General features: G+C 42.8%; 1 protein-coding gene across 2 annotated transcripts; it reads left to right on the top strand.

The window, feature by feature from the left end:
• Window positions 1-2935: 2935 nt before the first annotated feature.
• On the top strand, window positions 2936-10008 carry LOC139566435 (augurin-A-like). Of its 2 annotated transcripts, none has more exons than XM_071387604.1 (4): window positions 2936-3170; window positions 6764-6811; window positions 7959-8106; window positions 9571-10008. In XM_071387604.1, the coding sequence occupies exons 1-4, from the start codon at window positions 2936-2938 to the stop codon at window positions 9776-9778; spliced, it is 639 nt and encodes a 212-aa protein (XP_071243705.1). In that variant the 3' UTR covers window positions 9779-10008. The 2 variants fall into 2 exon arrangements, with proteins under 2 accessions (XP_071243705.1, XP_071243707.1); XM_071387606.1 differs by having other exon boundaries at window positions 7959-8119.
• Window positions 10009-13940: the final 3932 nt, after the last annotated feature.

Genomic DNA, 13940 nt, shown 5'->3' with positions numbered 1-13940 from the left:
CATTAAAATCTCTTACGATATTAGATGATGGCATTACTCAAAAACAGGTTATAGGCTACATGAGTCAGAACAGTAATGTTAGGCGAAATTGAGAGGTGAAAATAGACCAAATTATTAGGGTGAGGCACATTGGCTACTAACAGCTTACTACACAACATACACTTAGTATTACTTTCTTAGCTACAGTATAAATATCTCCCTTGCATATTACATAATTTATGCAGCAGCATGCAATACATTTTTTGACTCACTCCTTGGCTTTTGATGTGCTCACTTAAACATGAAGGTGGCGTGGCGGTTTTGTCATCAAAGTCTGGCATTCTCTGGTGGGAACTCAGAAGAAAAACACACAGCCACTCCATTGAATAGGAGGCTACTGTTACTGATTGCTTCGCACTGCTTGCAGTTAGCCACTGATTCCTTCCAAATGACTCATTGTTGAATTTGCGATTTCTAACTTGTTGTGTAATCTTTATGTCCAATGGCAGATGAACACCGATACGCTTTATCTATATTTTCTCTTCATTATTTCTCTTCACATGACAAGGATTTAAAAGGAGTTGCTAGTAGATTGTCGACTTGATTTATGATGATGACTGCTAGCTAAGTCTTTGAAAGTAAGATGTTGACATGATCAGTCCAATCAAAGCTACTGTAGATATAACGTGATTTGATGTAATTCTATCTGTGGCCAATGACCTTAAGCCTTCTTGGATGGGCACTTCTAAAAGAACTCTATGTCAGAACCCAAGGAACAAACCTTTTCGAGCTCTAACCTTAGACTTGGGGGTGACGTACTGTCCCATGAGTGACAGAAAACTGAGCCAATCATGACAGAAAACTGAACCAATCAGGCGCAACGCTCTGTATTTTCTGCTGGCTTGCCCCACCACCACAGAAAGCACTGAGCTAGGCTGAAACACCTGCATTTTGGAGCTGCCTTAAGAAAGCAAAAAAGAGACCATGTTTGTATGATTTTATTAACAAAATGAAATTGTTAAAAAAAAATATTGTTTGCAAACTGATATGTGACACGTATTAATGTCTAAATAACAAGCAAAAAGGGCAAGCCTAAAAATGTGGGGCCCTGAATGACGGGTCGCCACTGGTCTGTTACTTGAACACTGTGAAGCATTTATTTGGGCTGCAATCTGAGGCTGGTAACTAATGAACTGATCCTCTGCAGCAGAGGTAGTTCTGGGTCTTTATTTCCTGTGGCGGTCCTCATAACAGCCAGTTTCATCATAGCACTTTTGCGATTGCACTTGAAGAAACTTTCAAAGTACTTGACATTTTCCATATTGACTAACCTTCATACCTTAAAGTAATGATGGATTGTCATTTCTCATTGCTTATTTGAGCTGTTCTTACCATAATATGGACTTGGTCTTTTACCAAATAGGGCTATCTTCTGTATACCACCCCTACCATGTCACAACACATCTGATTTGGCTCAAACACATTAAAAAGGAAAGTAATTCCACAAATTAACTTTAAACAAGGTGTCATGCCCTGACCTTAGTTATCTTTGTTTTCTTTATTATTTTGGTTAGGTCAGGGTGTGACAAGGGTGGTTGGTTTAGTTTTTGTATTGTCTAGGTGTTTGACCTGTCTAGGGTTTTTGTATATCTATAGGGTTTTTGTATGTCTAGGTATATGTAGGTCTATGGTGGCCTGAATTGGTTCCTGAATTGGTTCCCAATCATCTCCTCCTTACGACGACCGTGACACAAGGTACACCTGTTAATTGAACCGCATTGACTACCTCATGAAGCTGGTAGAGAGAATTCCAAGAGTGTGCAAAGCTGTCATCAAGACAAAGGGTGGCTACTGTGAATAATCTCAAATATATAATATTTCCATTTGTTTAACACTTTATTGGTTACTACATGTTTCCATATGTGTTATTTCATAGTTTTGATGTCTTCCCTATGATTCTACAATGTAGAAAATAGTACAAATAAAGAAAAGCCCTTGAATGAGTAGGTGTGTTCAAGCTTTTGACTGGTACTGGGAAAAGGGTGCAGAATTGAGACAATTTAAAATCAAATCTACTGCTCCCTACCTGTGTAGAGAGGACTAGTCTCCATGATCTTGGGGCTCCGACAAACTTCAAAGAAGAGTAAGGAAATGTAATTTAATTCAAACTGTTTTTTTTTCTCTGTGGAGATGTGTTTTTTCATGTTCAGAAACATCTGTCCTTCCCTTGAGATATTTAGCTCTTTCTGCATGGAAACATGCCCCAGGGGGAAAGTTCCATGAGCGGTGTTCCATAAATATGGTCCCAGATTTGTTGATTGCAGCATCATGATGCTATTTGTTAAGTTACTACTTGGTCTGAAAAAAGCGCAGGAAAATGATAATTTACTGCTGACTGTGTGGAGGAAATATGATATGGAGGTTTTCTGTGTTGTCTTTGAGGAAATGTTTCTGTTCTCAGTGTTTCTATGACATCATTGGTCAGGCTTGACAGTTGTTTGACAGTTACAATTTACACTTTCTGTATAAAGACATTTGACAGAAAAACAACAAAATATCTCAGTAAGAGAAAGCACAATATCTTAGCCGGACACTACTCTAGATGTAGCAATGCTCGGTCACACTTTATTTGGATAGTCCGAATAGCCCATCTGTACATGCTCTACAGATTGTCATACTATCAACAAACTATCTGTTGATAAGCAACTGCTTGCTATGGTTAGGGCTAGGTTTAGAATAAGGGTTAGGGGTAAGGCTAAGGTTAGGGTAAGTGTTAAGTTTAGGGTTAGGATAAGGTTATGGTTAGTTGAAGTGTTACTGATAGCTTGTAGATTGTCTGTAGAGCATCTACAGATGGACTATCCAAATAAAGTGTTACCCATCCAACAAACATATCACCCACACATTAAACGAGAGAGAATGACCGAGTGCTTCTGTTTGGCTAGGTCTTCCTTTTATGACATTCCTGAACCGGCACAAGCAGGTTTTCCTCCATGAAGGAATGTTTGTTCTCTGGGCCTGTGGGGAGACTCCTGCTTCCACTGGTCCTGATTCTCCTCCCGCTTCCTCTACCCACTGCTTCCCGAGACTCAGAGAGACGTCTGGGACAGAGACGGAGACCATGGCTTTCCACAACCTCTGTCTGCAGGTTCTACTGCTAACTGCTTTCCTCTCCTACTGCGCTCACTCAGGTAAAACCCTTCCGTCACTCACATCTGTATTGTACATTTGTGATTGAGTGTACTCACTGACCCATCACATTTATACTGTAAATTTGCAGGTTGATGCATTCAAATGTCATAGTATGTTGCCACGTGACAAAATTGTTACAGAGAATAGAGATTTGGAAAAGGGTGCCTGCATGCCTGTCTCGATACATTTTCCCATCTCACTTTTTTTTTTTAATTGCTGAGATCAGCCGAGACTAGATTTTTTCTTCTTCTTGAGGACAGTGTGACATCTGATTTTGAAAGAGTTCAGTGGCTATTCTGTCCGCCTTGTAGCCACCATCTTGGATGCTCTGTAGGAAGCTTTGATTTTTGAAGTTCACCGGGAGAAAGAATAATGGTTGAGAGAGAGAGGGAGAAAAAAGGAGAGGTAAACCAAGAGAATAGCAAGAGGGAGGGAGAGTTTTAAAAAAGGGGGGGGGAGAGGGAGAGGGATTTAAGTATTTGTGTGTGGAGGACAAAAGGAGGTCAAACCAAAACACAGCTCCTGGAGGGAGGATTTCACACCCTCATATCATATTGTTTGTCCGTGAATATCACCCTCCTACCGTCTACTGTCTGCTAGCTAGAGGAAGAAGGTCTCACTACCTCTCTAACCGGCCATCTAATATCAAACCAGAACCCACTACATTTAAAGAACTACATTGATACAACACATTCATTACCCTTTACACTTGTGGGAATGGGCCTACATGGATAGGGCTACATTGAAATGTTTCTTACAGAATGACTATGAAAAGCATATGCATAATCATGGTAACAATTGAAAGGGAACAGTTTGGAGATAATGGGAAAATTATTAGACCAAAGTTGGGCACACCTGACACAAGACTGAATCCAAACATTACACCGTTGATTTTATGTGCATTTTACTGTACTTTTTGCCACATTTGTTGAAAACAAAATCTGAAAATACTCTGGATATATTCTGTAACATGACGATAATATTTCTGGAGAATGTGGGGAAGGTGAGTGAGAGGTCTAACTGGTGTCTCCATGTGGTCACACACCTCTCCAAAGTGTGCACAGTTCCTAAGCAATGTCAATGCACTTTTATGACTCAAAGAAGAGTCTTCAATTATGTATTTTTTTTTTGCGGTCCTAGCTGTGCCATTGAGGAACTACAGCAAGCATACTAGCAGTTGTTTAGTTTGGAACACAACCCCTTGGTCCCTGCCATCCCTGCTCTGGTAACACTTCAATTAACTGGAGTGTTTTTCAAGTATTGATATGGCGAACGGGTATGAAGGGAGGGATATACTAGGTTTTTGTATACTGCATTGGTTTGACTTCTTAATAGGAGAATTGTAACACTTAAATGTTTCAGAATTAGATTTCTTAGATACTCCTTTCGTGAACTCTCTCTCTGTCATAGGGCATTACAATGATATACAGTGGGGCAAAAAAGTATTTAGTCAGCCACCAATTGTGCAAGTTCTCCCACTTAAAAAGATGAGAGAGGCCTGTAATTTTCATCATAGGTACACTTCAACCATGACAGACAAAATTAGGAAAAAAAATCCAGAAAATCACATTGTAGGATTTTTTATGAATTTATTTGCAAATTATGGTGGAAAATAAGTATTTGGTCACCTACAAACCAGCAAGATTTCTGGCTCTCACAGACCTGTAACTTCTTCTTTAAGAGGCTCCTCTGTCCTCCACTCGTTACCTGTATTAATGGCACCTGTTTGAACTTGTTATCAGTATAAAAGACACCTGTCCACGACCTCAAACAGTCACACTCCAAACTCCACTATGGCCAAGACCAAAGAGCTGTCAAAGGACACCAGAAACAAAATTGTAGACCTGCACCAGGCTGGGAAGACTGAATCTGCAATAGGTAAGCAGCTTGGTTTGAAGAAATCAACTGTGGGAGCAATTATTAGGAAATGGAAGACATACAAGACCACTGATAATCTCCCTCGATCTGGGGCTCCACGCAAGATCTCACCCCGTGGGGTCAAAATGATCACAAGAACGGTGAGCAAAAATCCCAGAACCACAAGGGGGGACCTAGTGAATGACCTGCAGAGAGCTGGGACCAAAGTAACAAAGCCTACCATCAGTAACACACTACGCCGCCAGGGACTCAAATCCTGCAGTGCCAGACGTGTCCCCCTGCTTAAGCCAGTACATGTCCAGGCCCGTCTGAAGTTTGCTAGAGAGCATTTGGATGATCCAGAAGAAGATTGCGAGAATGTCATATGGTCAGATGAAACCAAAATATAACTTTTTGGTAAAAACTCAACTCGTCGTGTTTGGAGGACAAAGAATGCTGAGTTGCATCCAAAGAACACCATACCTACTGTGAAGCATGGGGGTGGAAACATCATGCTTTGGGGCTGTTTTTCTGCAAAGGGACCAGGACGACTGATCCGTGTAAAGGACAGAATGAATAGGGCCATGTATCGTGAGATTTTGAGTGAAAACCTCCTTCCATCAGCAAGGGCATTGAAGATGAAACGTGGCTGGGTCTTTCAGCATGACAATGATCCCAAACACACTGCCCGGGCAACGAAGGAGTGGCTTCGTAAGATGCATTTCAAGGTCCTAGAGTGGCCTAGCCAGTGTCCAGATCTCAACCCCATAGAAAATCTTTGGAGGGAGTTGAAAGTCCATGTTGCCCAGCAACAGCCCCAAAACATCACTGCTCTAGAAGAGATCTGCATGGAGGAATGGGCCAAAATACCAGCAACAGTGTGTGAAAACCTTGTGAAGACTTACAGAAAACGTTTGACCTCTGTCATTGCCAACAAAGGGTATATAACAAAGTATTGAGATAAACTTTTGTTATTGACCAAATACTTATTTTCCACCATAATTTGCAAATAAATTCATAAAAAATCCTACAATGTGATTTTCTGGATTTTTTTTCTCATTTTGTCTGTCATAGTTGAAGTGTACCTATGATGAAAATTACAGTCCTCTCTCATCTTTTTAAGTGGGAGAACTTGCACAATTGGTGGCTGACTAAATACTTTTTTGCCCCACTGTACACTGAGTGTACAAAACACCTGCTCTTTCCATGACATAGAGTAGACTGACCAGGTGAATCCAGGTGAAAGCTAGAATCCCTTATTGATGTCACGTGTTAAATCAGGTTAAAGAAGGGTTTTTAAGCCTTGAGACAATTGAGACATGGATTGTGTATGTGTGCCATTCAGAGGGTGAATGGGCAAGAAAAATATTTAAGTGCCTTTGATCAGGGTATGGTAGTAGGTGCCAGGCGAGTGTGTCAAGAACTGCAACGTTTCCCGTGTGTATCAAGAATGGTCCACCACCCAAAGAACATCCAGCCAACTTGACACGACTGTGGGAAGCATTGGAGTCAACATGGGCCAGCACCTTGTAGAGTCCATGCCCCGGCGAATTGAGGCTGTTCTGAGGGCAAAAGGGGGTGCAACTAATACAAATATTTTGTACACTCACAGTACGTCTTTCATAGTAATGATATAACAGTTGATACACTCTGATTGTAATGTTTAGGTCAAGGTCAAGTAGAATATATCTGATTTGTCTTTATTTAACCTATTTTGTCTGTGCGTCTCCAACAGATGGCGCAGGGGAGAACAAGCTCCACAGACTACTGAAGAAAAGAGATGGTAATATGGATTATGGCTGTTTTTCATGAGAAACATCTCACAGCTGAGACGACACACACACTGACTACACTGAGCCACGCTACTGTAACGTCTGCTTCCAACTCACGCTCTCAATCACATAGATCCCCTGAACGCAGCTCACTTTCCAGCCAACTTTCCAGCTCACACCCTCAAACAAATAGATCCCCTGAACGCAGTTCACTCTCCAGATCCCAATCACCTGAATTCTGATCACCTGTTCACACACCTGTATGTCATTTACACACACTATTTAGTTCAGTTCATTGCATCCCATAATTGTGAGGTATTGTTTGTTTTGATACACATTCTATTCAGAGCTCTGTTTATTTCCATATTAGTCCTCCTGTGTATCATAGTTTTTGTCCATCCTCACTAACGATGCCTTTTTGCCTATTCCCTGCCTGTACTTTTACCTATCAGATTTCCTGTCGTCAACCTCTTGCCTGATCTCCTGGACTACGTTATTAGCCTTTTCCCTGCCTGTACCGTTACCTTTTTGGATTCCCTGTGTATGACCTTCTGCCTGTCCCTGGACACAGCTACCTGCCTCCTCCTGTGGTCCTTTGCTAACAAACACCTGCTGCGCCCTGCGCTTTAAACCAGCACTCTGTCTCCAATCATATTCATTACAACTACATCCACATGTCTGCATCATTAATGTCAGGAAAACAATTCACCTTTCACTTGCCTAGTTAAATAAAAATAAATAACTTTATCGACAAATCCACCTCAGGCGGTAAACTTTTCACACTTGTCTAGCTTTGAATAGCCCTGTCAAGTTCAGACAGACCTCCATGGCACGCAACACACGCAGTCCTCTGTGGGATGAGTGCCTGGATTGATAAGTGACGTCTCAGATGATGATGGCTTCATGAGTCTTATTAATAATCTAAAAACACCCGTTGATATTTATAGAGTGTCGCTGATGCAGCCTTAGGCTCCTCTCCTGTCTGTCCTGGCTGCTGCTGGCCGGTCAGAACCACTCTCTCTCTCTGTCACTGACAGCTCCCCTGCTCCCTACACACTTCCCCTGCCTCCGACCCTGCTGTAGGCAAACAGGTGTGCTTATTGACTTCTTTACATCCACACCTTGACCCATGACCTCTCCTTACCTGTATTTCCTTAGTGGGCGGAGGTACGAAGCCTGTGTGGGTGGCGGTGGCCCCCTCTAAGGCCAAAGAGTTCCTGACCTCCCTACGGAGGCCCAAGAGGAACATCTGGGACCGCAGCAGGCCAGATGTGCAGCAATGGATCATGCAGTTTATGCACATGGGGTATGACGAGGCGGTAGGTGCACTGCACACTGTACCCTTCACAATGCACTGCACTCTGCACACACAGACGCTTTACCCATTGGTCAGTAACGCATTCCTACAGTCCTTAGAGTGATCCGATCTAGTAAACTACAACTGCATCATATACTATCATGTATTATAAAGTGGGTGGTTTGAGCCCTGAATGCTGATTGGCTGACAGCTGTGTTATATCAGATGGTATACCACGGGTATGACAAAATATGTATTTTTACTGCTCTACTTATGATGGTAATCAGTTTATAATAGCAATAAGGCACCTCGGTTGTTTGTGGTATATGACCAATATACCACGGCTAAGGGCTGTATCCAGGCACAATGCAAGAACAGCTATTAGCCGTGGTGTATTGGCCATATGCCACACCCCCTCATGCGTTATTGCTTAAATATACAATTCCATGTAACATTACAAATAACTGACTTACGGGAAGAATGTACAGCACAGTAGCAGCACATTCCTATGATGTTCCTAGTTATGTTCCTTATACCATTAATCTGAATTATTTTCCTTTAATATGGTTATAGAAACTCTGACTATTTTTCCATCCTTGTATAAGTCCCATGGTGGCATTTACAGGAATGATAGGTCAACATATGAAAAGGTTAGTCTTTATGTTTGCTTTAGTCTCATACAGGCTGTACAGAGACATGACCTCCCGTCTACAGCAATGTCATAGCAACACAATGCAAACACTCTCCGCCGTCTAGACAGCTCGATAAGAAAGTGTGTGTGTGTGTGTGTGTGTGTGTGTGTGTGTGTGTAACCTCTCTCCACTGTCCAGACAGCTCTATTATAGGGTGTGTGTTGATATTTATATGAAAGCTAGCGAGGCTGTGTGATTCGATTAATGTCGGTATCTGTGACACATGTCTCTTACCGGGCTCAGCAGCTGCCCCCTGTGTGTGTCAGTTCATCCCAGCTCCAACATCAGTCCATGAAGGGCCGTAATATTTCCCGCACGTCTGCGTCCATCGTACAACAGCGGCGGACCTGTCCAAACCTTCTCGTCACATAAAGCCTAATAGAAAATGTGTCAGTTAATTATTCAAGACAAACAAGCACAAACGTAAGGCTGCCCTCGAACGCCAGTCATACTCTAACTCAGGCACACCGTCCCTTCCAAGACTTCACCTATTCAGACATATTTACACTACTTTAAGTTGATTTCCCGCTGGGGTCATACATTATATACAACAACAAATATGTACTGCAAGTCACTTTGGATCAAAGCATCTATTATGATATTATTTCATTGTATCTCCAGTTGTCCTTGAGTTGGATCTCTCCAACTGCATCTGTCACACAAATACACACACTGTGTCTTCTAACAACTTGTCTCTATTCACTCTCATTCAAACAAGTTCACGAGTCTCCTAGCTTGATTTCGTTAACGTTTTATCTCTTGTTGTCCATCCATCCCACAGAGGCTTGAGACTGACCTGTCCTACTGGATGGACCTGGCCCGGTCGTCAGACCAAGGTCGCCAGCACCATTATGACGAGAACGCCCCCATCGGGCCACAGGACCCCGGTTCCTACAGACACGGCGCCAATGTCAATTATGACTACTATTAATTGGCCCGCTGTGATTTACTCAGTTTCTCTGTCTCAACATAACAATCACATGAGCTGAAAGAGATAGTTCTGCGATTTTACATAGTAAGATACATGTTCCCTTAGACGACTTCAAAGTAAGGAAACAAATATGTTTTGTAAAATCGCTGAACTGTCCCAATCACATGAGTGCTTCCTCCTTCTGCCTTCTACGACTTATCCCTCTGATGCTATTCTGCACACATACAGTAATGTAGCCTTCTCTGTAGTGCAATAAATGGAGCTAAGACATGCCTGTCCCAGACTATGGATTGGGTTTCACTGTCTTTACATTGTATCCTTTGCTGTCTGGGAGATTGAGACCTGCTGGTGTACATGCTGTGATGGGACCACAATGCATTGGGTTGATCTGTCTGAATAACTAAATAGAGACAGTCAAAACCTTTAATAATTCATGACTCTTGTACATGTTGTGTCCAGTGTGTGGTGAACCAGCAGACTGTACAGATACAGGCAGTACCTCAACCAGCCTGTAGATTGGATGCCAATCTATCCCTAAACTGATGCAGAAAAACAAACCATCATGGTGAAATAAAGGCAAGGGAGGGGCAACACAGCAAGCTGAGGAGACAGCAGCACCAATCACAGTCAACAGTTGAATGGAAGAAAAAGACAGAGGTTAAAAGAGGAGAGAAACTAGGTAGTGAGTGCTATCCCTTCTAACCTAAATTGATTTTCTGCATGATTGGGAAGAGTTAGTGCTATTTTGGATCCTTGGGATGTCCCTACCCTAAACCTTAACCTTAACCTTAACCCTTACCTAACCTTAACCCTTAACTTAACCATTTCAAATGTCAACTTCATTGTGTTCAAGTCAGAGTAGGGACGTCTCAAGGTTCCCAGATAGCACTGACCGATTGGGAAGGTTTCTGCCACTAATGTGTAATTAAAGTGTGTTGTGTTTGAGTTCTTTGAGTTATTCTCTGTGATAGGGCTGCTTTATACAACTGTCAAACAGTCAGAAACTAGCAACAGTGGATGATAAATGTTCCACTCTGAAGCACAATGGAATATCTGTCAGTGATTTGTTCATGTCCATAGTCTCTTACAGATAAGACAGAGTCGTGTAGTTAACTATTGAATTTTGCAGTTGCTGTACACCCACGCACGCACACACACTAAACAAATCTGAAGTGGGGGCAAGACTTTGTAGACAAACAGCAGTATGGACCGGGAGTAAAGTTCTGAGCGGTATGTTATTGCTTTCATATCCCTAGCTTACTGTACGTCTCATAAGTTCTCCTAACCTGCTACGAAAGTCATTTCTGAAATAAGCTGTGTACCATCTTGTCAAAACTACTTCTCTGTCAACACTACACCAGGGAGGTTGCTCCCTGCTCTGTCCGCCTCACCGCAGGGACAGAAGTCAGAATATTTCCTCTGAGAATAGCTACATTCACACATCACTGTTTCCATCTTTCTATTTCACACAAATCAGCCTTATCGCAGCCAGTTAGATTTCCTGCCTCTAATTTATAACACAAACAAGTTGATCTGTCATAGATTTGAATAATAATGTACACTACCGTTCAAAAGTTTGGGGTTACTTAGAAATGTCCTTGTTTTTGAAAGAAAAGCACATTTTTGGTCCATTAAAATAACATCAAATTGATCAGAAATACAGCGTAAACATTAATGGTGAAAAATTACTATTGTAGCTGGAAACGGCAGATTTTTTATGGAATATCTACATAGGCGTACAGAGGCCCATTATCAGCAACCATCACTCCTGTGTTCCAATGGCACGTTGTGTTAGTTAATCCAAGTTTATCATTTTAAAAGGCTAATCGATCATTAGAAAACCCTTTTGCAATGATGTTAGCACAGCTGAAAACTGTTGTCCTGACCAAAAATTCAGACATTTTCATCCCCAATTACAAGATTTTCAGACAAGATAGAACGGCCAAAGGGGGCGGTGTTGCAATCTACTGCAAAGACTGCCTGCAGAGTTCTGTTATACTATCCAGGTCTGTTCCCAAACAATTTGAACTTCTACTTTTAAAAATCCACCTCTCTAAAAACAAGTCTCTCACCGTTGCCGCCTGCTATAGACCACCCTCTGCCCCCAGCTGTGCTCTGGACACTATATGTGAACTGATTGCCCCCCATCTATCTTCAGAGCTCGTGCTGCTAGGCGACCTAAATTTGAACATGCTCAACACCCCAGCCACCCTACAATCTAAGCTTGATGCCCTCAATCTCACACAAATTATCAATGAACCTACCAGGTACCACCCCAATTCCGTAAACACGGGTACCCTCATAGATATCATCCTAACAAACTTGCCCTCCAAATACACCTCTGCTGCTTTCAACCAAGATCTCAGCGATCACTGCCTCATTGCCTGCATCCGTAATGGGTCAGCGGTCAAACGACCTCCACTCATCACTGTCAAACGCTCCCTGAAACACTTCAGCGAGCAGGCCTTTCTAATCGACCTGGCCGGGGTATCCTGGAAGGATATTGATCTCATCCCGTCAGTAGAGGATGCCTGGTCATTTTTTAAAAATGCCTTCCTCACCATCTTGAATAAGCATGCCCCATTCAAGAAATTTAGAACCAGGAACAGATATAGCCCTTGGTTCTCTCCTGACCTGACTGCCCTTAACCAACAGAAAAACATCCTATGGCGTTCTGCATTAGCATCGAACAGCCCCCGTGATATGCAACTTTTCAGGGAAGCCAGAAACCAATATACACAGGCAGTTAGAACAGCCAAGGCTAGCTTTTTCAAGCAGAAATTTGCTTCCTGCAACACAAATTCAAAAAAGTTCTGGGACACCGTAAAGTCCATGGAGAATAAGAACACCTCCTCCCAGCTTCCAACCGCTCTGAAGATAGGAAACACTGTCACCACCGACAAATCCACTATAATTGAGAATTTCAATAAGCATTTTTCTACGGCTGGTCATGCTTTCCACCTGGCTACCCCTACCCCGGACAACAGCACTGCCCTCCCCTCTGCTACTCGCCCAAGCCTTCCCCATTTCTCTTTCTCCCAAATACAGTCAGCTGATGTTCTAAATGAGCTGCAAAATCTGGACCCTTACAAATCAGCCGGGCTAGATAATCTGGACCCTTTCTTTCTAAAACTATCTGCTGAAATTGTTGCCACCCCTATTACTAGCCTCTTCAACCTCTCTTTCGTGTCGTCTGAGATCCCCAAAGATTGGAAAGCAGCTGCGGTTATCCCCCTCTTCAAAGGGGGGGACACCCTTGACCCTAACTGCTACAGACCTATATCTATCCTACCCTGCCTTTCTAAGGTCTTCGAAAGCCAAGTCAACAAACAGATTACCGACCATTTCGAATCCCACCACACCTTCTCCGCTATGCAATCTGGTTTCAGAGCTGGTCATGGGTGCACCTCAGCCACGCTCAAGGTCATAAACGATATCGTAACCGCCATCGATAGGAAACAATACTGTGCAGCCGTATTCATTGACCTGGCCAAGGCTTTTGACTCTGTCAATCACCACATCCTCATTGGCAGACTCGACAGCCTTGGTTTCTCTAATGATTGCCTCGCCTGGTTCACCAACTACTTCTCTGATCGAGTTCAGTGTGTCAAATCGGAGGGTCTGTTGTCCGGGCCTCTGGCAGTCTCTATGGGGGTGCCACAGGGTTCAATTCTTGGACCGACTCTCTTCTCTGTTTACATCAATGATGTCGCTCTTGCTGCTGGTGATTCTCTGATCCACCTCTACGCAGACGACACTATTCTGTATACTTCTGGCCCTTCTTTTGACACTGTGTTAACAACCCTCCAGGCGAGCTTCAATGCCATACAACTCTCCTTCCGTGGCCTCCAACTGCTCTTAAATACAAGTAAAACCAAATGCATGCTCTTCAACCGATCGCTGCCTGCTCCTGCCCGCCTGTCCAACATCACTACTTTGGACGGCTCTGACTTAGAATATGTGGACAACTACAAATACCTAGGTGTCTGGTTAGACTGTAAACTCTCCTTCCAGACTCACATCAAACATCTCCAATCCAAAGTCAAATCTAGAATTGGCTTCCTATTCCGCAACAAAGCATCCTTTACTCATGCTGCCAAACATACCCTTGTAAAACTGACCATCCTACCAATCCTCGACTTCGGTGATGTCATTTACAAAATAGCCTCCAAAACCCTACTCAATAAATTGGATGCAGTCTATCACAGTGCCATCCGTTT

The sequence above is a fragment of the Salvelinus alpinus genome, chromosome 38 (assembly GCF_045679555.1).
Source record: "Salvelinus alpinus chromosome 38, SLU_Salpinus.1, whole genome shotgun sequence".
NCBI classification, from domain to species: domain Eukaryota; kingdom Metazoa; phylum Chordata; class Actinopteri; order Salmoniformes; family Salmonidae; genus Salvelinus; species Salvelinus alpinus.
The sequence above is the reverse complement of the archived record's forward strand: the minus strand, read 5'-3'. Positions and strand labels throughout refer to the sequence as shown.

Bases quoted from the DNA above. Each gene is read 5' to 3' on its own strand.
- LOC139566435 (XM_071387604.1), top strand. From the start codon at position 2,936: ATGACATTCCTGAACCGGCACAAGCAGGTTTTCCTCCATGAAGGAATG. The intron at 3,171-6,763 runs GTAAAACCCTTC...CGTCTCCAACAG, and splicing joins CTCCTACTGCGCTCACTCAG to ATGGCGCAGGGGAGAACAAG. The intron at 6,812-7,958 runs GTAATATGGATT...GTATTTCCTTAG, and splicing joins ACTACTGAAGAAAAGAGATG to TGGGCGGAGGTACGAAGCCT.